At 34.0% G+C, this 25,733-nt stretch overlaps 2 protein-coding genes across 2 annotated transcripts; one reads left to right on the forward strand and one right to left on the reverse strand.

Moving 5' to 3' along the window:
* Positions 1-454: 454 nt before the first annotated feature.
* LOC144420837 (uncharacterized) lies at positions 455-4,893 on the reverse strand. The gene is made up of 8 exons (XM_078110523.1): positions 4,803-4,893; positions 4,184-4,462; positions 3,580-3,696; positions 2,474-2,548; positions 2,121-2,196; positions 1,580-1,690; positions 1,214-1,309; positions 455-458 (listed from the first exon to the last, which is right to left on the reverse strand). Exons 1-8 carry the CDS (start codon positions 4,891-4,893, stop codon positions 455-457), a joined length of 849 nt encoding a protein of 282 aa, XP_077966649.1.
* Positions 4,894-9,500: 4,607 nt separating this feature from the next.
* Positions 9,501-25,405, forward strand: LOC120342439 (uncharacterized). Its single transcript, XM_039411272.2, has 23 exons — positions 9,501-9,592; positions 11,291-11,578; positions 11,805-12,113; positions 12,464-12,618; positions 13,530-13,588; positions 14,230-14,329; positions 14,571-14,732; positions 14,896-15,026; positions 15,142-15,221; positions 15,707-15,991; positions 16,361-16,648; positions 16,974-17,273; positions 18,588-18,742; positions 19,068-19,138; positions 19,415-19,514; positions 19,620-19,778; positions 20,394-20,524; positions 21,194-21,273; positions 22,998-23,291; positions 23,936-24,244; positions 24,415-24,729; positions 24,875-24,962; positions 25,240-25,405. Exons 1-23 carry the CDS (start codon positions 9,517-9,519, stop codon positions 25,382-25,384), a joined length of 4,080 nt encoding a protein of 1,359 aa, XP_039267206.2. The 5' UTR covers positions 9,501-9,516; the 3' UTR covers positions 25,385-25,405.
* The last annotated feature ends 328 nt before the right edge of the window (positions 25,406-25,733 follow it).

Genomic DNA, 25,733 nt, shown 5'->3' on the forward strand with positions numbered 1-25,733 from the left:
GTAGAATTAAAAAAACATCACCTCAGATTTATACAGTAAAAGTTACATTATTTTTCAAATGAACTTGGTTATATTACGATACTTATGCGATATCGAAGGAAGTACCACAATATAGAAAATGCGACAGTGTAAGTATTTTACTAGTTTTGAACGTGTTGTTCAACTCTTATGCGATATTCTGTCAGCCCTTATTGTAATTGGAACAATCTCTCTGCATGCAACAAAATTACCTGGATTGTGGTATTTGATCAAATATATTTCATAAGTATATTAAATTTCATGTTTACTGTAATGAATTATAGTAAAATATACGGCGTCAGATACACCTACATTATATATATTTTAATTTTTTCGTATATTGAAAACTGATACAAGAACAATACAGAAAATATAATTTTATTGATTGCACAAAATTGTATAGTTTCTTTCTTTAAATCATCTGAACTAGGTTGGATCATCTGCAAAAAAATATAACAATGATTTATTTCTAAACTATTTTTGAAGTTTTGGGCAATGAATTAGTAACTTAACCGAAAACTTGTCTGAATATAATATTCAAACTGGTAATGAGGATTTCATGGTTTACAAGTCAGTTGAGAGGTTTGCTAAGAAAGCAATGGTGATGCAATCAATTAGGTCAACACTAAATTATATTAACACAATTTAATACTACCAATTTGAAACTAAATTCTAATCTGATGGAAAAAAATAATAATTATGTAGGAAAAATATCTTTTTATTAGATTTGATTCAAAACAATTCTTTCAATTAACATTATGTTATGCCCTGGACTGTTATTGCGCAGGACTTAAATTAAGATGTTAATTTAGTTATTTTTAATGATATGGTATTTTATTAGAATTCAGCATCATTTAAATGCTACTAAATGATTGTAGTCTCTAATTGAGATGATCGAATTTAATCCCACATGTCAAATTACATGCTTATCTTTATATCAGTGGTCAAGTATAACATTGGAGTTTGGTTGGTAATAATATTAGAATTTGACTTCTACAAATTTAGTGTAACAAGCTAAAATATTTACCTCATGAACTCCATCATATGTCAGTATGATAATATACTTTGTATTTTCTAAGCGTTTTCATACTCATAAATAATTTTCTCCTGGTTTTTGTTCAAGCTGCGAAAACATAAACGTAACATAGTAAAGAACGGTTTCGAAACAACCAAATTAATTGATCTTTTTTCTTACTTTTCATAATACGGTGGCCGTTCGGAGATATTTGGATTGTGTGTAATATATGCACTAGGTTCATACCCGTCTTCTTCGATGACATTTGAATATGTTCTAGAATGATTTTGGTTGAAAATTAGTTCACTATAAAATTATATTTGACGTCAAATGTTTTTGATAATGTAGAAGATATCTTATTCAGACACCTGCAAGATATCTTATTCAGACATCTTGTTTGCTTGTTATGATTTAGTCTAGAAAATTATTGTGTTTATCAAACTGCAGTTCGCGAAAATGCCGTTTGAGTGTGCATCCACGATTGAGATACATGTTTTCAAGTGGTTTAGATTTTGTTCCTAAAAATAATTAATGTATAAATTTTACCTATTGCCCTCTGAGGTATTATTGGACGCAGTTGGTGGATTAGACGAAATCTCGTGATAATGTAGGGATTCCTCAAGCACAACATCCGATTCAGGAACATTTTTCGGTGATCTATATTGAAATTAAATAATTAGATTCAAAATTGAACTGACTTTAGCATTATTATTTTGTATAAACTACACGCCTTATTAACAGTTTCAGTGTGATTAACTAAACTAAACAGCGATTGAAAGAACATTTCGATTTTTTGTTCTAACATCATCAAAATTCAGAAATAAAAGATACATACTCTTAACATTGTATCTCTGGAGTAAAATTATATAACATTTGTTTTTGCTATTGTAACTTATTTGATTGCTGGCAATGAATTAAAAATAAACAACTGTTTGTTGCTATTATCTTTCATGCCTAATCATCAATAACTAACTCACACGACGTTCCGTTCCGTGGGTTCGTTTGTTTTCCTTCATGACAATAAAATATTATTGTGAAATAAAAGTTACTTACAGAAATGTACCGTGATCTAAATTTTTTGTTTTACCTTTTATGGAAATAAAATACAATTCCGATGATGGCAATCAACACCACTACTCCTACGGCTGCGCCTGCTATGAGGCCTGCAGATATAAAAGTATATTGAATATTTGAAGAACAATATTTTAAATGGTATTACTTACCAAGCAGAAAGCAGCGGTATCAAACATTTAAAGCACGACATGTTAATATCACGAATGGTCACAAAAATTGCTGAAAACATCGCCCTTGGTTATTGTGCGATTCTTTTACAACCATCTCGGCCGAGGTGATTTTCTAACATTCAATATTATTTCACACCATTTTTTATCAGCTCCACATACATGAACATATATGCATATACACACATTCGGTAATTACCGGTATTGTTGGGTAAATTTTCTGTTGTTGATTTTATTTTCTGCGTTGTTTCGCTCAGATTCGTCTTGCTTGTTTCTGTGGAAAATAAAAATCTCTGATTGTCTAAATATATATATATATATACGACGAATGGAAAATGGGACCATCGATTAATTAAAAATGCTTCTCGAATGCCTGTTTTGTATTATTTTTACAATTTTACCCTTGGAAGAAACCAAATAACATCGACCTAAATGCAGTATATTATTTTAATTTTAAATTGTTATGAATATATTCACCAAGAAGTGAGAACGGCGAGTCTTAGTTTATCACTTATCGATCTCGATAAGTATGTTGATAGGTATTTGTCTGTCTGTTTGTTTGTCTGTTAGATGCACGCGATATCTCACAAAAGCAAAGTTGGATCTACTCCAAATTTTGCATGTGCATTCATCATATCCCGGACCAGAAGTCTATTGATTTTGGAAGATTTATGTCATATAATTAGCAGTTATTCATTAATTAGTGATGGAACACACGATGTCGCTAAGGAGTGAGAGTGGATTAATCGAAACTGCAGTTTCTGTTTTGGGGGATCCCCTAACTTTCGATCGATAAGTTTTCGGTCTCCGACCGATATTCTCGTTTTATAATTGGCTCATTAATGATTACTGCAAAACTTGGAATTGTACTCGTACAAGTTTTTCCAACGCGTAGACAAGGGCTCTTCAACCTGGAGGTCTCGACCGATCGGGGGGCCACAAAAGGAATCAATGGGAGTCGCGGTGATATATTTGTTGCACTAACTCATGTTGAAAAAAAATTTCCATCAAGTTTTAAAGATTTGTAACCTGTACTGAGAGGCACCAAGACATGATTAGATTTTTTGTGCGAAAATAAATAAGCAAGCCTGTCTCATCAAAAGCATTGTCAGTTTTTTCAATATTTTCTGTATTATTAAATTTCACTTCATTTTTAACTTTGTTCCTGGCGGTCGCGAAAAATTTGGCCGCGCCGAGTGGATCGTGATGAAAAAAGTTTGAAAACACTGGCTTAGACAAAAATCTCTTTTAACAATCGGTTGATATTTATGTCCTGACAGACACAATTGGAATTCGAATACATACCTGCATTCACTGTCGTTATGGTTATTGACGATCTTGTCGTTTCATTCACGTCTTTGAAAGGAGTAGATGTTGGATTACAAGCTGGGACCGTGGATGAAGACGGTGTACTTGCTGAAGCTGTATGTTTGCATGCAAGAAAACAATTCAATTCGCTAAAGAATATTCTCAGGTCAATAGTTAGTATTGGAATATGGCGTTGGACTTGGCCATGTAGGCGTCGTATGTTTACGGGTCGAAATCCAATCCACCTCATCAGAATATGATAAATAGGGTAGACAATACGGATCCGAAAAGCTTCCAACCTTTCTTAAAATGCTGCTCTTTGCATATCAGTGACGCCTAACCAGATAGAATGGATTAAAATATTAACATAACATTATATTAAATATATCGATAAGAAGATAAAATTAGACACCTGCTATTAGTTCAATGAAATTAGAGCAAAAACTATATATATATATATATATATAGATGATTAGTTAACCGGAAGAACTCATATTTCCCAATACAAAACAAAATGTATCTGAGGATGGCCTCCAGCGTTTTTATACAAACTCTGATAAATATATATTACTGATGACGTTGAAAATATTTTAGAATTTACCTATAATGCATACTAATAAATTTTTCTCTCCAAGGTTAGAAGATGCATTGACTTTACATGAATAATCACCGGAATCTGTCAGTGCTACATGTCCAGGAAAATATATTCTCCCGTTGACTTGATAAGCAGAATCGAACTGACGTCCGCTAACTTCGACACTGCCTTTCCACCAGCTTATTGAGGTTGATGAGGAATATGAACATATTACGGAATTGTGGTTTATATCGAAGTTGTCGATATCCAACTCGAGATAGTCGCTATCCGGATGGAATAGAATATCTGATTATAAACATGTTGAGTTGCAATTTAGCACAGATAATTTCAAAATTTTGTTATCATGTTTCAACAAACTTCATTCTACGTGGGAGATATTTTTGCAATGTTGGTTTGGGGCTCAGAATTGTGTGTAAGCCAATACAAAGAATAAAACTCATCATATGTAAGGAACTCACATTAAGTACGTTACCGATCTTAATAAAGCACATAAGATGAATTGTCCCTCATATTTTTTTATATTTCAGTTAGTCACTTTTACATTCTGAGCGAAACGGTTTAATTTTGATAAAATAAAGGAAAAGAATCCATGGGGACATTCATGTAAATTGTGTACAGTACTTGCCTCCACTTATATCAGCGCAATTTGTATCCGAATGAGTAAAAATGAAATATAAGATAACAGCACATGAACCTATGTTCTTTTGCTTCCACATTTAGGATGCTCCCTAGAATATACTTAAGTTTTTATCTTTAGATTATACCCAACTAATTTGCAAGCTTTGAAAAAATTTAAGAACAAGTGAGTCAAAGTAAGAAAATATGTTGGCATAAGTTTAAACATAAAATGTTTCCTTCACAAATTTTGTTCATTTCAACTTGGCGGCAAGTCCTTTCAATGCCACACAGTTTGATTCGACAGGTAATAATATATTTGATGATATAGTTACAGAACATACATATTATAAGGCGTTTAATCGAAAATATAGTTGAACATTTCATAAAATTTTATTTTATTTTAACAACATCACACTCTTTTTTTAATTCTGCTTAACATACATATTCTGTAACATTACTCGCTAGTTCATTTATTGGACACGTAGTGGACATAACGATCGTTTCAATATTATGTTGTTGTTGTTGTTCTTGTTCTTGTTCTTGTTCTTGTTCTTTGACACGTTTTTAAAAAGTCGCTTTTCTCTTTGATTACTGGACTAATTGCTTTGAAATTTTCAGTGGTTGAAGATGAAATTTTTCTCCAGAAGGCTATTACTTTTATTTATTTCAAATATTTCTGTTATCTCTGTAAGATTTGTTTTTGTTTGCTATGACGTCACTAAACGTTCTGCGGATATCGGACGCCATTTTGTGTCCAACGGACCATCTTGCAATTACAATTCACGCTGTCACAAGACAGGAGTTCTGGTACCGTAACACAGCGCGGTGACACTGAACTAACTCGTAGCTGTCAAAAGCTTGAAAATCCATACAAATATGAGAAATAAAAAGATGAAACTTGGCAGGTGGGTAGAGTTGTGTTTCTTTTAACCATATTTGAAAGTTTCGCGTTTCTACATTTGAAGGAGAGGGAATAGGGGGTGTGCATTTCCGATACGTCGATAATATCTTTGTCAACCAATTTACGGCCACCGTGTTTTCGTCTGTTTGATTGCTGTGATGTGGTGCTTTGTTTATAATTTAACGAGTTTTGTTCGAAATAACCGTGTTCTTGAAATATATGACGGTCAGAAATGCAATTAGAAGCCCAATGTTTTCACGCTGTCACAAGACCAACAATTGTCAACCAATTTGCGACCACCGTGTTTTGTCTGTTTGATTGCTGTATGGCTGCGTATGCGATAGTCTCGACGCAGCATAAACGATGATCAAGGCTTGAAATCCGTGGTCGCACACTGGTCGTTCGGTCGCAAATACGTCTTTCGAGTGCCGTACTTTGGGGATTTGTATAGCTTCAACCCTTTGTCGTAGAAAGTTGATACGAGGTTTAGCGTGTAGAATAAATGCCGCCAATGCACCCACGGTGAAAAAATTAACGGGTTAGATATATTGGTTTTTGTTTTATAGCGGTTTGAATGAAATTGTCCGCAGACTGGCTACACCACCCTAGGCCTGGTGAGTTGTCCGTGTAGTCGAATTGTCCATCAGCCCTAAACGGCTATGACAGTCACTGTACCAAAAATTGTACCCCGATTCGGCTGGTGTTAAGTTGACGCATGTTATTTAGTAACGTTTTTATCTGAAATGTTTGACTGTGGTTCGGTACCTGATCCGATAATACGGTACATAATTGACTCATATCACGAGATATTTCAACTGATGTTTCAATTGTCACAGGACCTAAAATATCTATGACAGTCCCTGTATCGTCACGGTACCCCGATACAGGTACTGGTGAGTCACCGCCGGTATGTTAGTCGTTGGTCACCGCATATGATTTTTGGGGAATTGTTCTGCGTATCCATATATTTGAGCATTGCTCTCTTGTTGTTATTTGTCTCCGTCTCCATTTTTAAAAAATCGCTTTTCTCTTCGAATACTGGACCAATTGCTTTGATATTTTCAGTGGTTAAAGATAAAATTTTTCTCCAGAAGGCTATTACTTTTTTTTCGCTATGACGTCATCAAAATTATTGCCACTGGGCTACGTGTCCATATATTTGAGCATAGCTCTCTTGTTTAATAATACGCTCAGATTGGCCTTATGGCAACACTGAATACGAAATGCTATGATACGTAATTTAATTTCTCTATGACCTCATATAATAACAGGAAGAAGCTCTACAATACGGATTGTTACCTGTTACACCGCTGGCCATTTACAGATATTTTAACTATAATATCCAATGTTAAAACGATATGTTGACCGAAGTTCTCAAACAAAACTCACTGTTCTCACTCATAGATGTCGCACCAAACGTTGAAAAATAGTGATACACTGCACGAGCTAGATATCATAAATTCAGACCATGTTTTTTTATTGCGACAAGCCAACGAGAATATTGAACTACGGTTTTGTCAACCCGTTAAAAACAGAAGACGTTGATCCCCATCATAAAATATTTTTAAATAATTTTCAAATCTGATTGCCTTATTGGGCATTATGTAATGAACTTGTGTCAATACAAAACTGAAATTCAAATATTGTTACTAGATTTCTGAATATGAAAGAAATTAGATAAAGCCGTTAATAATTTCCCCTGTGTTACCGATTCAAGTATTATCGTGAGTGCCATTATACTATGTAATTTGAGACGTAATACAGCAAACAGTTTACTGAATTAATGCTACAAACAAGTTCTGATTATTCCCCTTTCATACTGTTTCATTTTGAAGACAAACATAACGATTTCAGGTGTTTAATCAGTGCAATAATTTATTAATATTTTCGGCAAATTCGGCAATAGATCAGTCTTATTTGCTTCTGAGTGCCCGGGGCCTTAATTTGAAAAAAAAATTATAATAAAAACAAAGATTCGTTTGTTCATTAATTAAAATAATTTTAAACCATTGCCTCATGTGTCATTGTCGGCAAAAGAAAATTTCTGGTATGATCCAGTCTGTGTAACACTTTTTATTACAACATAATATCAACGATTTTAAAACTGATGACTTCGTAAAACAGTTCAGGTGATATGAATTAGGACAACAGATGTGAGATGATGAATCTAAAGTTCTTGAAAAAATTTTATTGACTAATTTCCTTGTCTCGTAGGTGCAATGGAAGTTGACGGACGGAAGTACACGGTTAACCGAGTATGTTGACTAAAAAAATATTTAGAGGGAGAAGTTATGTTGAAAGTAACACGATTCATCATAATATCTGTAAAATAAAATAGGCACAACGGAGCAGAATTTATTTGATTAGAAGGATTTTGTAGTTTGGAGACCAATCAGGAGGCAATCCTATTTGTTACTCCTACTAGGATTCTTGTTTAGTACTATTACGAAAGCATCAGGTTGAATATGATAGCAATACTTCATGCAAATCAAAGATTTGTGCAAGGTAATTGTGTACTCGCGGTACAAATAGCGTCAAACGCCGAAAAGAGGTCCAACTTTTGAAGCGTCTCTAGTGACGAATTATTACCATTTACTGTGAGCGTGATCTTTTCGGGTTTCAAATGAAAATGTTCTGTGGACTTTAAAAATCATCCTTATGTTTTTTCTCTTACGATAGAAGTATCTGTCAATTTCTTGCACCCGTCAAAGTTGTGTTGCATTTCTATTCTAGTTTTCATTCGAGTCACACTAGCATGGGACAACAGGACACGCAAGCAACAGATTGATAATTGTTTTTTGCACAAACTGCACATGCTTCTTCATCTGTGCATCGTTGAGTAAAATTTTCTTTTTCGAAAATATTATCGGTCGTGTGGTATTTCCTCAGCCTACTGCTTTACCTTTGTTTTCTTTTTAAATGTATTACACGCTTTTTTCAAACAGATTCAAATGTCCCGATGCTACTGGATAGGGTGTTTCATACATTGGACGAAGCCTTGGGACCTTTCCCGAATATGTCTGTCTGCATGGGAGCTCAAAGTTGAATATGTATTTATCATGTAATGTAGGTTTAATTAAACCTATTCGGTATTTTTGCGGGCGCATTCAATATTCTTCTTGACTTGAAAAAAGTCTTAGACTAAAAAAGGGTTCATGAGCGCCAACTTGCGAGAGGAAAGACATGTTTTATACCAAACACATCGTCGATGAAGAAAACAAACAAAGGTTTATTTGATTATCGCTATTGTAGATCACGCAAATAAACTACTTCTTCAAACAAATTACATTGAAATAGTTTATTATTTTATATAAGCATATTCGACTTTGCGATAAGCGGATAGGTGTAAGTTGTAAGCTGTAAGGTCACCGACAATTAATAATTATTCAGCTCATAGAAAACTGAAGCAAAATATCTGATTGCGACATTATTCAACGTATTACGTGCTATAGAATGCAAATTGAGTATTTTACAATGTTTCTTTGTCATTTATCTCACCTGACATCAACTTTCCGATTAGATTGACAAGTCTTTGTCGTCGTTTATTATCTAGTAGAGTAAAAACTATTTTCGTTGAAAGTATTTTTATTGTCAACATTCTCAATAATTAATAAAAAAGTATAATTTATTATTGCTTTACAAAGGATTATATATATGTTTATTGTATTCATTAATTGAGAATAGACTTTAGAAATTACGTTATTACTTGTTATTACTTACGTTATTAAGTGTTTGGCAGTGCTAATTGTTATATTGACTCATGATGTATAGATGTAGATGATAAATTGTTATCGATCATTTTCAGAAAACAATTATAAATATGAAAATATCGGGAACTCAGTTAGGATTTTTATTAGTCGCCATCTTGCTCAAAAGCAATGCGGTTTCTGCATTAGGTAAGTACTAGGAATCTTAACTTAGACAGGAATAAAGTTTCCTATCAATTGACGAAGTCCTAGTAAAGCGAATGCACAATATGTGCTGAATTTTTGAAGCACTCCGATAGAACTTCGTAATCGTTTTGATCAAATGAGCTTGACGTTATCTCGTCTGCGTACAGTTTCCAACATTGACCAAGCCATAAATAAGTATTTTGCGTGATGAATGCCAGTTTTTCAGTTAGATGTAGAATTAGAGCAACCGTAATACTTTGATATACATCTAGTGATAATTTTCAAAACACTCTTAAGAAAACTTACAAATCCCAGATTACAGTTATAATACAAGAGACGAGATTTTCTATTATTTCAAATTGAAACTGTTTATAAAAGCATTTTTTATTTATAATGTTCTGTGTTCAATTTGTGCCGAATTATGTTCTTTTAATGAATTAAATTTTGTCAACATGGACAAACCCCCTATAAAAAATACGTGCTGTTGAAAGTCTTGACAAATTTTGAATAATATTACTAAAAATGTTTACTATTCTTCATATATAAAAATTTCATTTATATATTTGTCTGAATGCTCCATCCAAACACAGGCAAACGTCGTAATAGTTGGTAAAGATTGCCCCTAATAAAACCCATCCTAGTCAATCAGCAACCCCATATAAAAAACTCCATTACTTTATACCTTATTTGGTTTATTCATTCATGTAGAAATACTTGCATCCCGTGATTTAAACTAAATATTTATTTTCCGCCTCCACAACTAATTTTCACAAATGCAATATTTGCTTACATCACACACGTGGCGTGCCAAACACCGATTATGTGAATAGTTATAATCCCATATCTTGTTTGCTAATAAAAATCGATGAGCTGTCACTAATGAATAAATTAAATCTGTAAATAGGCACGAAACTATTGGTTGAAAAACAATAGAATGCGGGTAATCCTAAAGTATGCGCACCAAGATGTCGCACAACCTGAACCCTAACCTGGTACACAACCTGAATTCAGGTTGTGCGCCATCTTGGTGCGCATACTTCAGGAGGTCCAGAATGCGAATATATCCACATTGAAAATGGAATTGCGCAATCATGTACATTTTGTAAATATCCTCTATAACCGACTCAGTGGCAGAAACAGCTAACTTGATTGATTAATACTTTAAATATTAAAGTTCTAGATTGGTTTAAATCAAATTTAATCATAAACTTATATCTCTGAACTGGTTCTCAATATTAATATAACAATTACGCGATTTACAACAAGCAATTGTAGTTATTCGCAATATTGAAAATGGTTTATTTAATAATTTGATAGATTTTTATTTTTGCTAGAATAAACTTTATATAAATCACCTCATATACAACAAACAGCAACTTCAGTAGAAAGCGTGACCTGGAAGTGCTTTATTACACGTAAAATAGACCACAATATGCTCTTAAAATCAAATACATAATAATTCTTCTGTTGTGCAAAAATACACAATACAAAGAAGCAGGGCGCAAATTCAGGAAAGTTACTAAAATTTCAAATGAGGTTTAAAACATGACACATACTCCGTTGGGCAATCTCATTTAGGGACATATGGTACGAAGAAAATCTCAATGAGATACTTTGTATTTGGGCTTCAAATTTGTGAGGATAATTAAAATACGCAGCTATAAGAGAAATGAGTGAAGGTTTATCAATTTCATTTTGTAGTCTCGATCGAGGCGCCAGTAGAAGAGTATTGGGGAGTGCGTGATGATGCCGAACTCCAAATCCAGGCCAATGTAACCACAGACGTCGATTGGGGTAATGTAACAGTAACAGTGAAAACTCCTGACAACAGAGCATTTCCAGCAAACACTGAAGATGGTACGGATTCTACATCAAGGCTTTACACTTACGCCATCAAATCATTATTTATAGCAGATGCTGGCGTGTATACATTCACAGTGGAAGATTCATCTACCGGAGAGACAGATAATGCAACAGTTACTGTATACAGTGAGTAAAAGCTTTCTTCCTAAACTTCCTAAGATAATGCAGGATAAGCTTAAATTGGCCTACTAAAAATCTCAACAGTGACACCGGATGAACCACATATTATTTTATCAAGCCTAATTATATATTAACAATAAACACGTAACATAAAACACTGAAACCATCTTATACTAATCACTTATTCCTTTTGTTACTTGCTTCATGATATTTCGACTTGTTCTATATACAGTATACACCGTTGACGTGTTACCAATATCAGCTAGTCATCACGTTGTCGATGGTCAAAGCAGACTTAAACCTCTGCTGATACCGATATATGTCTCAACCGATGGAGACTGGGGCAATGTCGATGTAACTTCAATGACCCCAAGTGGAGATTCATCTTCGACGAGCTTCATCGAAACAAGTTTTCCATTTATGAGATTATATCAAGTGAACGTTGATGATGCGGAACCTGGGATTTACAATGTATCAGTAAATGAAATTTTAGGAGGACGGGAGTATGCACTTTTTTCAACATCAGAAGTACAAGTGTATGGTAAGTAATGTTTTATTTAAGTATTCTATATTTTGGAATAAGTAGCCTATATACATATCGCGTTTAATGACAATTTTAGTCTGGTTTTTTCTAATTAAACAATAAACTCCTTCTTGGCTGTCCAGTAGAAAATTATAATTCAAAAAGAAAAATTTTAGGAAGTATAAGATTTTGAAACCGAAAAGAAAAAAATATGCGAAATGCATTAGTATAAGAGAATTCGTTGCAAAGCTTCTTAAATGTAATTGATCCAAAATATATCACTTTAAAACTAAATCACTTTAAATATAAATACACCAACAAAACCTCGCCAAGAAAAATTTCAAATGTCGTTGGTTATTTTAATTTAGAGGCAACATCGCCAGACGAATATTTGTACAGAATAGCTGAAAACAGAGTCAATATATTGAGCACCGTTCCCGATTTTCATCAATATTGGTACGATGGGCCAGATGACACCTATATATTGGACGGTGGTAATGATATGTATGACAGGGGAAATTATGTAAGATATTTTCATAAGTTTTTTAGTCTGATTATTTGTTTGTTTTACAAGTAGTATCTGCGCATATCAGAGGCTGATTTTATATCTACATTCTTGCTCTGACGAAAGTGTGTACCACCTATAAAGTTATTAGCATTCGTACTGTATATAATTCTACAGTTTGTGTCGATTTCCTGTTGAACACTTTGTAAATTTGTTCCAATGTATGTAATAATGTGGTATTTTCCAATGTTTGTTGAAAGCTTGGCGAAAGTAACTGACCTGAAAAATCGCAAAATGCATTAATTAATTATTAATTCCAACGTGTTCAACAGTATATTTACTTCCAATAAATTGTTGTGCAATAATTTATTGCTTTACAAAGTGTGTGAATCCATAAAGCACCCGCGCCATGCATAATGAGATGTTAACGTTTTTTGATCAGCAGTTACTGTGATTCGATAATTTCTATGATCTATGGGAAACGAGCCAAAAATTGTCTGACATTGAAAAATATTGACACAGATGCGATAATAACATTTTTTAAACTGCATTATCTTATTGGTTGAGTCCACTATATTTGTTTTCTAAACGAAATATAATATTCAGTGCGATATACTGATCACTGCCGTTAATATATTATTTGAACATGTACTTAAGAATGGCTAGTTGGTGGTAGAGCAAACACTTGCTAATCGATATTGGAATGCTTTTTTGCAATCATTATCCCAGTATGATTTGACAGGATTCATCCCATGTCCAGCAATTTCATCAACAAACACACCGGACGGTCAATAACGTATAGTTATCAAGCGTGATATTAATCAACGACGCAAATTAAAATTTACAAAGGAATCACAAAGTAACTTTCTGTTGCGAAATTATTTATCGTTTTCAGCAAAAATTGTTTACCACCATAAACCTTTGTTCAGATCACCATATCATCGGGCAACTCTGTCACTTCAAACGTGCCGTATGGAAAACCATTTACGTAAGCTTGTGAAATAACTCATAAAATGGGTATGGTAACCAATCCATTCCCGCGTCGCAGATTTTGTTTTTTATCTATGCTATGCATTACCATAATCTGTTGCCCGTATTTAGCAAACATATCGAAATTAATGTTATAGCGTCTGTATTTATATAAATATATGTTGTCACGCCATTTCATTCCACTTTATTCCTCACAATTTCTACCTAGATAAATGACTCAGTTTACACCAAGTGAAACCATTTAATAAATACATGTCAATAATCGAGGTGATGTATTTCATCGCAGTTGATTTTATGGCAACATCTCTATTGTAAGTTTATCGGGCGCTCCATAAGTGTGTGTACCAATATGGAGGTAACTAATTTTGTTCGCCTACTTTACATCAAGTTGTGTAAAGGGACCGAAGCCTATGTGGACAGTGAGTATATTGACTTGGCTAACACAGACAGTCCCTGAACTCGTAATAGAACTAAAATAAGGAAAATAGGAATAAAAGTATGGCTTAACCTGGTACACACACTACCGTTTATTGTACTGTTTGGCGTAGAAATTAATTCTTAATTACATTATAACATTTGATTTAGTTGTTTTGTTGAGAATTGCAGAACTTTGACTTATTAGTACATTTTAATCAATAGAACTCCATCGTACCTATTTTCATCAAAAACAACGTATCCGTTCACATCACTAATGTGGATTTCAAATGTCAATGGAGTCGAGGATATGTTTTCAATGAAGGTAGATAAAAGTTCTACTTCGAACTTTGTTGACTTTTGAGTCAGTTATTTAAATGTATAAACTGTCCAACATGCCCATTGGGCCTAAAATACCTGGGTACGACATTCGCGCTAGACGATAGCCTCAAACTTGCACTTTCAATCTCTACCCTATCAAAAAGTATTCAATAGGGAATATTAAATATCCACCTGTGACCATACAATGTGTATTGTGGGACATAACTCTTTACATTTGCATACAGGTATCAGGTAAAACAGGTGCGTTTGGCACCGGGATGACTTCACAATTCAGTTCGTCGTTTACACATTCGGGGTACAATGTTTGGTATAAAACGTTTCAAGTTTACGATGCTTCTCCTGATCCAAGTATCTGCGAAGTTTATTTCTACGTCACAAACGAAGAGGTAGGAATTTCACCACGTTTTTTGCTTATTCTCACCGCGTTTTTGTGTTAGTGCTGTAAGCTAACCTTATATGAAGAATACACTCCTGTCAAAGATAGTAAGAGATCTGTTGGAAAATGGTGTATAGAAAGCTATTGCCGTAAATTTTTTTTTATCTTTACAGCTTTGGGCTTCCGTTCCTCCAACGTCTGTCAACCTTACAGTGGCCAGTGCCTCGACTATAAACTTGGATAACACCTTTAGTGTATCAGGAGGACCACAAAACATTATGATCGGATATCTACTACTTTCCAAGTAAATGCCACGATTCTTTTATTTTAATATTTTTCATGGTGAGATTTATCAATTTTAGCTGATTTATAATTCATAGATAATTTACTAATTCTAACATTCAGTCCAAATATCACAGTTCTTATGGTAACGAGACACTGCAGTCAGAAGTCAATCCTGTAATGCATAAAATAACAAGCGTGATAGAGGAGAAAGATGGTATGTATGTGTATAAGGTATAAAAATTCGTAGTACTCATTTGAATAAGCTATTTTGATTGCAAATTGGATACATGTAGCAAGAGTAAAAATAACTATCGCAGGTGATTCAGTCTTGCTGCACACTAACACACGGGTAGTTGAACTATGTATGTCTGAAGAAATATATTTGTGTTAGTGTGCAACAACACTCTTGAATCACTAGGGATACGGTAGTTATCTTTACTCTCGCTACAGCATCCTTGCATTATATGAATACGGATCGATCGGCATAGAAAAAGGATTAGTCTCGCAGAAACCAAAGCATTTACAAACAATTTCAATTTTGAAGTGTGTAATCTGAAAATATTATGCCTTATTTTGAAAAACAATTTGTCATATATATATTTATGCATTTAAAAAAAGCAAGTGTAAATTCTGCTAAAAATATTACCAACGCCGCCTGGAACTGATTACTGGAACTAATTTTTTGTAATGTTTCAACAGCATTTACAATAATGGCAGAAGAAGACGAAATAGAATTGGAAATGGGCGAAGAGAGTGCAACCCTATCTGTGACGATAACCAGCCTCGGAAATTGGAATGGTTACGATGTAACGCTTGAAACACCCTTGGGTGAAGTTTACAACGTGACCAACTATACAGACAACATTGATGCGCGCGTTTACAGCTATTCTTTGACATCGCTGACAGAATCCGACTCGGGAATATACATATTTCATGCAACTGATAAATACAAATATGCTCTGAAGGCTGAAACCAAACTCACCAGTGAGTAAATATATTCATGAACTTTGCGCAAAAGGTTTAATATATGGCCAATAATTATCAATTATTTATTCATCCTGGTTCAGTTAGCTCTAAGCCACAAATTAACCAGAAGGCATTCGAATATAAGATTATGCACAATATTGATTCATCATATTTAAAAAAAACTTTAAAATGGAATTAATTATTTCGAAAGTTTTTTGTTTATCAGATACGGTTGTAATATGCACGTAATATTTTCGGAGAAACATTTTATATGTTTCAATTAGAAATCCTTTTTACTTATACTGTCCCAATAATCACTGGAACAGCAAGTAAATATATTTTGTTGCTATTAGTAAACAACAATCAAAATTGATATTCTCGTTGCAGTATTTTCAGCAGAAATTATTATTGTCACTCGCGAGTACTGGGGGACTAATGACGCTGAAGTGGTATTGAGCGTGATGGCGGTTGCTGACAATTGGACGGATACAACGGTTATGGTTCTGAGACCAGATGGATCTGTCCACGAAGCGATTGCGGAAAACAACACTGGAGTTACCAGAACTTTCACCCATCGTGTTACAAACCTGTTTGTGGAAGATGCTGGAGTTTATCAATTTACAACTCAAAGAAATGGACTCGTTTCGTCGAGGCCTGGAAATGTAACTCTTTATTGTAAGTTATAGACGGCGCTGCAATACAATTACATTATTCTGTTATACCGTTTAACTATTATGCAGATAATGTTACATTTTTGAGACAAATAAACATACATACATACATACATTAAGTTACTATATGAACGATTTTCACTGGCGGGGATTCTACGACGTAAAAGGCACAATTTACGTGAAACCGTTACAATTTACATCTTATACCCTATTGAATGTAGCGTTAGTATAATCATGAAAGGTTTATTGGCTTACGTTTGTCAATACTAAATTTATACTGCATATAAGGTATATTTGAAAAAAATAACTCTCTCATTGTTTTGAAACAGTGTTCTCCATTGACATTTTACCGGATTCCTCAAGTTCGCACGCGATTGCAAAAGAAACTAAAGCAACCCTAATGGTATACGTTGCTTGCGATGGAGATTGGGCAAACGTTCAAGGAAAAGTCACAACACCGTCAAAGGACGTCATTGACATGTATAGTGAACCTGGAGCAGTGCCCAGCGTTAAAGCATATTTAGCCAATGTCACTGACGTCACAGCGGGACAGTATGACATTGTGATTACAGAGAGCCTCGGTGTAAGAACAGAGTCGAAATATTCCAGGGAAACCATTACAGTTCACAGTAAGTTTCCGTCTAAAATTAATAATTTTAGAGTTAAATGAGTTTGATGAAGAATTAGAATGCAAGCCATGATAACTATATTTCTATCCCAATCATTTGCTTTGAATTAATTGAACACTATATTTGTAATTGTATTTATTTTGTAAAAGACGGCATCGTCTGGAATGTTGGGATTTTATTCTAGAGATGTAAGTGGTTAACCCTCATGTGTTTGCAGTACAAACACATTAAATATACCAGATTGAAAAAGAATGCCATTCTGTATGCAAGGTGATCACGCATTATGTATTAGTACTTTAGATTTAATGACTCTATTTTACAAAAGAACTGAACCAGAATGACCACTCCTGTTGTGCAACTGTTTGTCTAGTGTGATTTGTTATTTCAATGTAGGTTTGGCCCAGTATTTACGCTATGATTTACAACTCCTGCAACAAGACACAGCTACGTTTAAACCACCGAACTCGCACGCAAATATTGCGTTTAACGATCCGAATAAACAGTGGTAAATCGTTAGCTATACTGAAATAGGAGATTTAAACACTTACAAAATACTCCGGCAAACCAATCGTGCCTGCTTCTAAAATGCTTACATATTTCTAAGCTTCCATAAATTCCCAGAACAAAGAAACCGATGTGGGTTCAGTACAAGACTGTCCTTGAAACATCAACCCATAAATGTAAAATAAATATAGCATATTTGAAGTTCGCTCTCTTTGAATATATTATATCATCATAAAAAATTGTGGAATGCAATCCTGCGGTGCCCGCAGTTCGTTTGACAGTATTGTTACTTTGTATTTTTTTTTGTAGTTAGTGTGGTTAATAGACACATTTCTTAAAAACTGAGCCCACAGTCCGGAAGGCGTACAATTCTTTAAAGCAGGGTCGATGAATCTCTGAAGTACTAATAAACGTCAACGTTATCATAAAATTTATGTTTAATTCAATTAATGCTTAGGAAATTCATCCAACAATCCTTTTGCATTTCTATATCACTTCCGGACTGATGGTGATTTAATTGTTTGTACACTTAACTATCGGGTGTGAGCTATGATAAACGATGTTATACTGCCCAATGACTTTATAATGATTTGTATAAACTTTTCAAGGATTAATCAATTTTGGAAAACCAACTGCAAATTACCATTCTGAGATATAGACTAGACCTCGAACGAATTTCAAAGCTTAAGATTATTTAGTCAAGAAATGAACGCAATACTCAACCATTAAAACGTCATTATTTCTGTTCATTATCGAATAAAGTAAAGTCAAAAGTGGATTATTTTATCGGATTTTATTATATTTTCACAGATTCCACTCATGTTGACGAATACTTATACAGAATTGGTTTGGTCACTGATGAGATAAGAGGTTACATTCCAGAATGGAAAGACTATTGGTATGATGGGGTCGATAATACGTACATTTCTGACGGAGGTTTCGATATGTATGACCGAGGAAATTACGTAAGTAAAAAATCAAGCGAATGTATACAAAGTAACCTATTCGTACGTAGTGTTTATGATCTCTATTATAGCAAGTTACCATGCAAGTTGTTATATTGAAAAAATCACAATTATTTAGTTTGCAGCCCAATACCCGAAACATTCTCTCACGTACTGGAATAGCCAATGACTTTCATGTTTAACCAAATTAATCCGTTTTTCATTCATCAATGCGAAGTACATGTGTGTCACATAAAATTCTTATATATTGTGAGCACATAGGTATAGGTATTGTAATAAGTGATCAGAATAGTTACTAAGTTTATTTCATTATTTTTTTTATCAGATTTCGTATTCGTGGATGGAAAATAATCTGGCCGGAATGGAAACCCACATACCATATGGAAAACCTTTTAAGTACGGATGAGTAAATACTAAATGTATATTTATGAGTTTAAATATTGCGGAATTAAAGTATGTTGATTATTTTCCTGAAACACTCCTTCTGTTTAGCTGGAATAATTTTAGGATTTCAAGGAGCCTTTGTCTATAAATTTGATCGAAATCAATTTTTATATTGTCATAAAATTTACCATATGGTCGGAATTGTTATAAGTAAATCCTCGGCTATAAATACCAGCTTTAATTTGAATATAACAGTTTTATATTATATAATATGTTTTATATCGACAGATATGAATCGTTTGAATTTTCGTCAAAAGCATTTTATCCCTTTGTTACTTTGATGTGGATTGACAATAGTAATCAAATTGGATCCGATTATTCAATAACGGTAAGGGGATGAAGCAACTATAATATTTCTAATCGCGTTATGAAAATCGAGGTATTAAATTTTTTGAAAAATTCAAATAATAATTTATAATTTTTTTCAACGTAGGTCGAAGGGAGAGCGGGCGCAGCTTTCGATTCGGTGGTAAACCAATACACACGTATTTTGTTCGAAGGAACCTATGACGTCACATATATTGTTTTCCATCTTAATGGAACTTCAGCTCCGTCTATTTGTGAAGTCTATTTCTTGATTACAAACACATTCGTGAGTATTACCTATAATGTTGTCAAATGCTTGACGATATATATGAGCACACAGTATATTTAAATTCTTTCCGGCACTCTTTGAAAACAAAAACAATACGCATTTCAATTCCTAACCTGAATAGTTAAATGATCATGAGTCCTATAATTTTCCACAATTTTAGATGTTCGCTCTCAGTTCAATTAATCACTAACTTGTTATCTTGTAATGCCTCTATTTTGTTGAACAACAAAATAATCGCACGAAAGAAATATTTGCATTTGTGAAGTACTGACATGCACTGCACCTTCGCACTGTCAACTCTTTCACCAATATTGTTAATCAGCGAATTACATATGCCATACTTGTGTTTTGATCTTTAAAACATTTTAAAGATTTTATAAAAAACTTAACTTCGTATATCACTTTTGCCTTACTAAATTATAATGTTATCGCTACACGCTGATCGCAATTTCGAATTTGTATGAAGTAACTTGTGGATAATTAAATCTGGCCCACAGAATAGTTGTTTTAATATTCTTTGCTGAATTTGGGTTGATGTTGGAAAGAATGTTTTTCTTTAATATTCGTTGATTAACAAATGTATTTTCAAAGCAAATACCTATTTGTTTACAGCATTGGAATTCTGTAGCACCATCCTCTTTTCATATTCATGCAGACGGTGCTTCTACTGGTATGCTGGAAAATACAGTTCACATGGGAGGTAGTCCAAGTAACGTCATGCTTGGTTATACTTTGCTGTCGAAGTGAGTTGATATACTTTTGTCAGTATAGTTACAGCTGTTAACAATGGCAAACATTTAACCAAGGTAAAAACATTACCACAATTAGCTATACAAGCCCAATATACTACAACTTTGGGGTGTATATTTCACACACCTGGTGTATAAAGAGACGTTCATGGTATGATTTATGGCAGAATTATAACACATGAAAACATATTATCAAGCACGCACAAACAAAGTATTAACCACTAAATCAACTGGCATTCTTCCTTTATCATAATATTATGGTGGTAATCAATTGAACTTTGCTTCCGATAAGGGGCAAAATAAACACATTTGCGGTATTAATCTTTATTCGCACGAAAAAAGGTTACTACTGGCTTGAAATAGTTAACTTTAGAAAAGCACTAGTATGAACTAGAAAAATGATATGAAGTACTAATATTACTATTATTACTAATATGACAAACCAAGGAAGGGGTCTAATCTTCTACACCTGTCCAGATTGTGTGAATAAATAATCAGTTGAATGTTCCATATAGCCGTGCAAGAACCATTCGTACTCTTCTACTTACCGCAAATTGTTAGCCTGTGATTAGCAATACAAATCAAACATGAATTCCCTGATCAGGGTAAGTATAATCCCTGTTGTAAGCGTGGCTGTTTGAAATTTATTTTAAAATTCACTAGAGCAAATGGTGCTGAAGTTACCTATCTTGATGTTGAAAGAGTCTTGGAAAAGTACGTCGATATAATTGCTGAAAGGGACCGTAAGTCACATTTTTACAAGTGTAAATTGATTATATTAAGTATTTCACAATTCGAATTCATTCAAATAGCGATGGGTTTATTCCATTCACCGATCATGTAAAATCGCTTTGATCGCACATGTTTCTTGCTAGACAGCAACACGAAGCTTTAGTTACAATCTGTACAACATGAAAAGTTTCTTTATTTCACGAGTTTTGTAATAATTGGCAAGCATGCTTATGTTGCAATACAAACATGGGGTACCAACAGGGAATGATTTCTTCAGTGTACTTAATGTGATATGTATACAGATTATTGATATGTGCGTCATAGGGATGGGTGGATGACCTTCTTGATAAGTTGATATATTTAAAATGCATTGTCATCGCATTATTACTTCAAATGATTTATAAAGCAAACTTTAAATCGAAGTGGAATTTTTATGGCCAAATAAAAGCCCTTTGACTGGAGGGTTTCACTTTGTCATGTTTCAGTTATTTTTCAAATACTTTGGCCGTTGGGGTAGAACATTAAATTTCATTATCCAACAAATAAATCTCGGTTAAACGCGTTGCTATAACTCAGGGGTCGGGAACCCATGGCTCGCGAGCCATATATGGCTCTTTTGGTGACGGCATATGGCTCTCAGAACAATCTAATATCCCAAGACTAAGCTTACTATTGTTACGAGATCCCAAACTCTTTTATAGCCAAATTTGGCAGGAAATTCCCAATACGTTTGAGAACGCGCGTCCAGCACATGTCTATGTTTTGTAAGATAATTACCAGATAGGCATTGTGACAAACAAGGGGATTCTGGAACATATATTGTGACATCACAGAGCGATAGAGTTTTAAAAACACTACGGAGATGCCTAAACGAAAAAGGGTGATGAGTATCGTAGATTTCAACTTGGGCTGCATGTGAGCAACCGTTCAAGGCCCGCAGCGACTACATGCAGCATCAGAAATCACATTAAATGTATATTACCATTGTATGTGTTGACTTTTAAGTGAACATTTCAGGCCTGATTAAGTGAAGAAATGTTATATGGCTCGCACGGAAATGCAATTGAAAATATGTATATTTGATGGCTCTCTTGACCAAAAAGGTTCCCGACCCCTGCTATAACTGTTTCATGTAGATTAAAATGACAATACTGCGAAGTTGTATATAAAATAAGCATAAAATATTATTATCTCTGTTTACAATATTGGATCACTGTTCATTTGTCCGCTAGAACATTTATAATACTAGAATCACGTATTGAAACCGCATTATTAGCCCATGACGAAGGAACGAAGCGTGCCGTGTTTACGTAAAGATTTGGTGGCGTCACAAGATGTCACTATGGATGAGTTAAAATTCAGTCGTTTGATGAAGTTTCAGTAGCAAAAATTTATCTTCTTAAAAATTATCTTTCATCATTGGTGAATTCGAGTGCTAGATTTTATCTGGATCAGGGTTAACAGAATCTCCTTGGACATTTTATTGCATGGCGATTACATAAATATAACAAGGTTTATTATTCTCAGACAATGATTGGGCGAATTAGTTTTTTTTTGTCACATGCAACTACTGTGTTCAAATATACCGTTCTTTTTTGGCACAGAACACACTAGTTTTACACGTTGTAGTGTAGAGTGAGTGGATCGGTTTTAAACGGAATAAGAAGGACTCGAACTTACTTACTGTTTAACTAAACAATATTCAAGTTGAAATAATTTAGTACTGAATTTGCAGAATTCGGTATTCGAACGACATCTGACGACGGGTATTACGTTTCAACATCTGGCGGAAATGCCACCGTACAAGCAACAGTCACCACAAGTGGGAAATGGAACGGAATAAACGTTGAAGTTACTCTACCATCGGGCCAAATAAAACCGGTCACAGATTATACACTAGATCCAATTCACACAAAGAGAATTTACGAGTATCACATAATTGGAGCTAGATCTTCAGATATTGGAGATTATTCGTTTGCTGTCACAGACAAGTATGATGAATTAGAGACAACAGCTGGTTATTTGCACGGTTAGTCTCATATTTTAGTTCTAGAAAATTTGACTATATTGATCGAAAAAATTAATTGTGTGATATCCAATATATATAATTCCACAGAATATTATTTGTTTATAATTCAAGCAAGATTGGGCGTTAGTCTCGAGACGCTAATGTCTAACTGTTCTAACACGATTAACTTCCGCAGCAACCGAAAAGAATTTGACCTTCGATGCATTTTTATATTTTTTGAAATATTAATTAATTGTAACGATGCAGTTTAATAAATTTGCCCACAAGTCTGCATTATTATTTAGTTATGAATTCGTGTGTTCGTTTATATATAAAAGCAATGATCACTTAGAAATAATCCGGCATTTACTTAGACATCTGCCACCGTATTAAAAATAGTTATATATACCAAACGCTATACCACGGTGCTTGAAATACATATATTGAAAATTTGTAATAACGAAACAAATTGATGATAGTATACATCTGTACTGCTATTCTGTAACAATGGTATATATAATAAGTATTAATACTTTGAGCCAAATCATATAAAAACAAGTTCAATCTCCCTCCAACAATATATTTTCGTCAGATGCATAGAAAGCATCGGGCTCTGTGTTTTGGATCATCATATGTCCATCTGTTTATTATACTACTTTATCCAGTATTTACCACGGAGATTCTACCCACTTCGAAGTCTGAATATGTAGGTGATTCTGGCGACACAGTGACAATGGAGATATTTGTCCGCACCGAAAACACAAATCTTGGCATGTTGAACGTCGAAATCGAAACACCAAATCTTGGCGCCGTTCCAGTGACGGACCGGACAACAGATTCGACCAACATTATTACGTACCGATACAAAGTGGTAAACCCAACCCATGAACAAGATAATGGTCTTTATAGATTTCATGTTGTGGAGAACTTCGAGACATATACTGATGAAAGCACATGGGATGTAACGTTAGATGGTATGTGTCATTAGAGTAAAATTTTATGACATGAATGTAACACAGAACTAAGCACATAAGACGAATTTATTACAGTATGCATATATATTATTATACATAATAAATTATAACAACAAGATGCGTATTACAAATAAATGTAAATCGGGAGATTATTTTTCTTTATGTCTCAGTTTTCTCTGTATCATCGTCAATTGAAACACCAAGCTACACCACAAATATGGGAGCTGAGACCTTGCAAATATCTGGATTGATTTCAACTTTGGGAAACTGGGAATTTGTAGACGTGACTATACGTACACCAGCACGTGGAACGCCAGAAGTGGCTGCTTATGAATCGACTGAAAATCCCGCTACTAGAATTTACATTTACACTATGAGAGAAGTTACGTCTAGAGATTCGGGAGCGTATCAGTTTGTTGCCACCGAAACTATCAACAATGAACAGCGAGTAACTGAATCGGAATCCATAGAAGTCATAGTAAAAGGTATATGATGATTCACTATCAAGTTTGAATGCAACAAACCTCATGGAGTCAATAATAATCTTTGTATCTTGACATCAAATTTGTAATGTAAATGGTCAAAATAGTTTTAGCTACTTTCTTTCATTATACTACGACTTTATTTCAGAGGAAAAATTATCTGGTGGAGAGATAGCGGGAATTGTTATTGGATCCATTGCAGGAGCAACAATTTTAATAGGATTACTTGTTTACTGGTAAGATTTACACTTACATAAATTATTGGTGGTTCCTAATAAAGTTTGTTGTCGTACTAATGGTTTTAACAACTGTTTTCTTGTTTACTAGAAAACTTTGCTATCACGAACAGTAAAGCAGTAGCAAATAAAAAATATTTCTAAATCGAAATCTGGACATCGGCTATGCTAAATCGGAATTCAGCCATATTTTATTTTATCAAAGAAATAATTTGTAATAATTAAAGCCCGTTTGTGGATTATTCTAAACCACTATTTTTGTTTGCATGATATGCAGCTGCAGGAGGGGTAATTCCAAAAGTGAAAAGTCATCAGTTCCACTCAACGACGACGTAACAGCTCCGGTAAAAGAGAAGTCACCTGAAAACACAGAGAAGAGTGTTGAGAAGAAAGAAAAAGATGATGATGTAACTGCTCTTTAGTCGGTTATACCAAATGAAACACTTGTTGGTGAAAAAAACATGTTTATTGATAAAAAAGGTGATAAAATATGCATTGTTTTATGGACTCATATCTCGCCTTGTTCAGGATTTTAGTTATTGTGGAAAGTCAATATTTCTGTGGTTATTTTGTTTTTCAATTTGTTATCACTTAACACTAAATTATACGATTTAATATTAATTTCAATAGCAATAAATTTTACGCTTCTTGTCCTCTTCGTCGACTCTATGGTTCAATTCTCGAATATAAACGGGAACTGGGAAAGTCAAGCAACAGCGAGAGAGAAATAGCACAATTTGCGTATTATCGTTTATTATCGTGGTGAGTTAT

This window comes from Styela clava, chromosome 3 (genome assembly GCF_964204865.1).
Source record: "Styela clava chromosome 3, kaStyClav1.hap1.2, whole genome shotgun sequence".
Classification (NCBI taxonomy): domain Eukaryota; kingdom Metazoa; phylum Chordata; class Ascidiacea; order Stolidobranchia; family Styelidae; genus Styela; species Styela clava.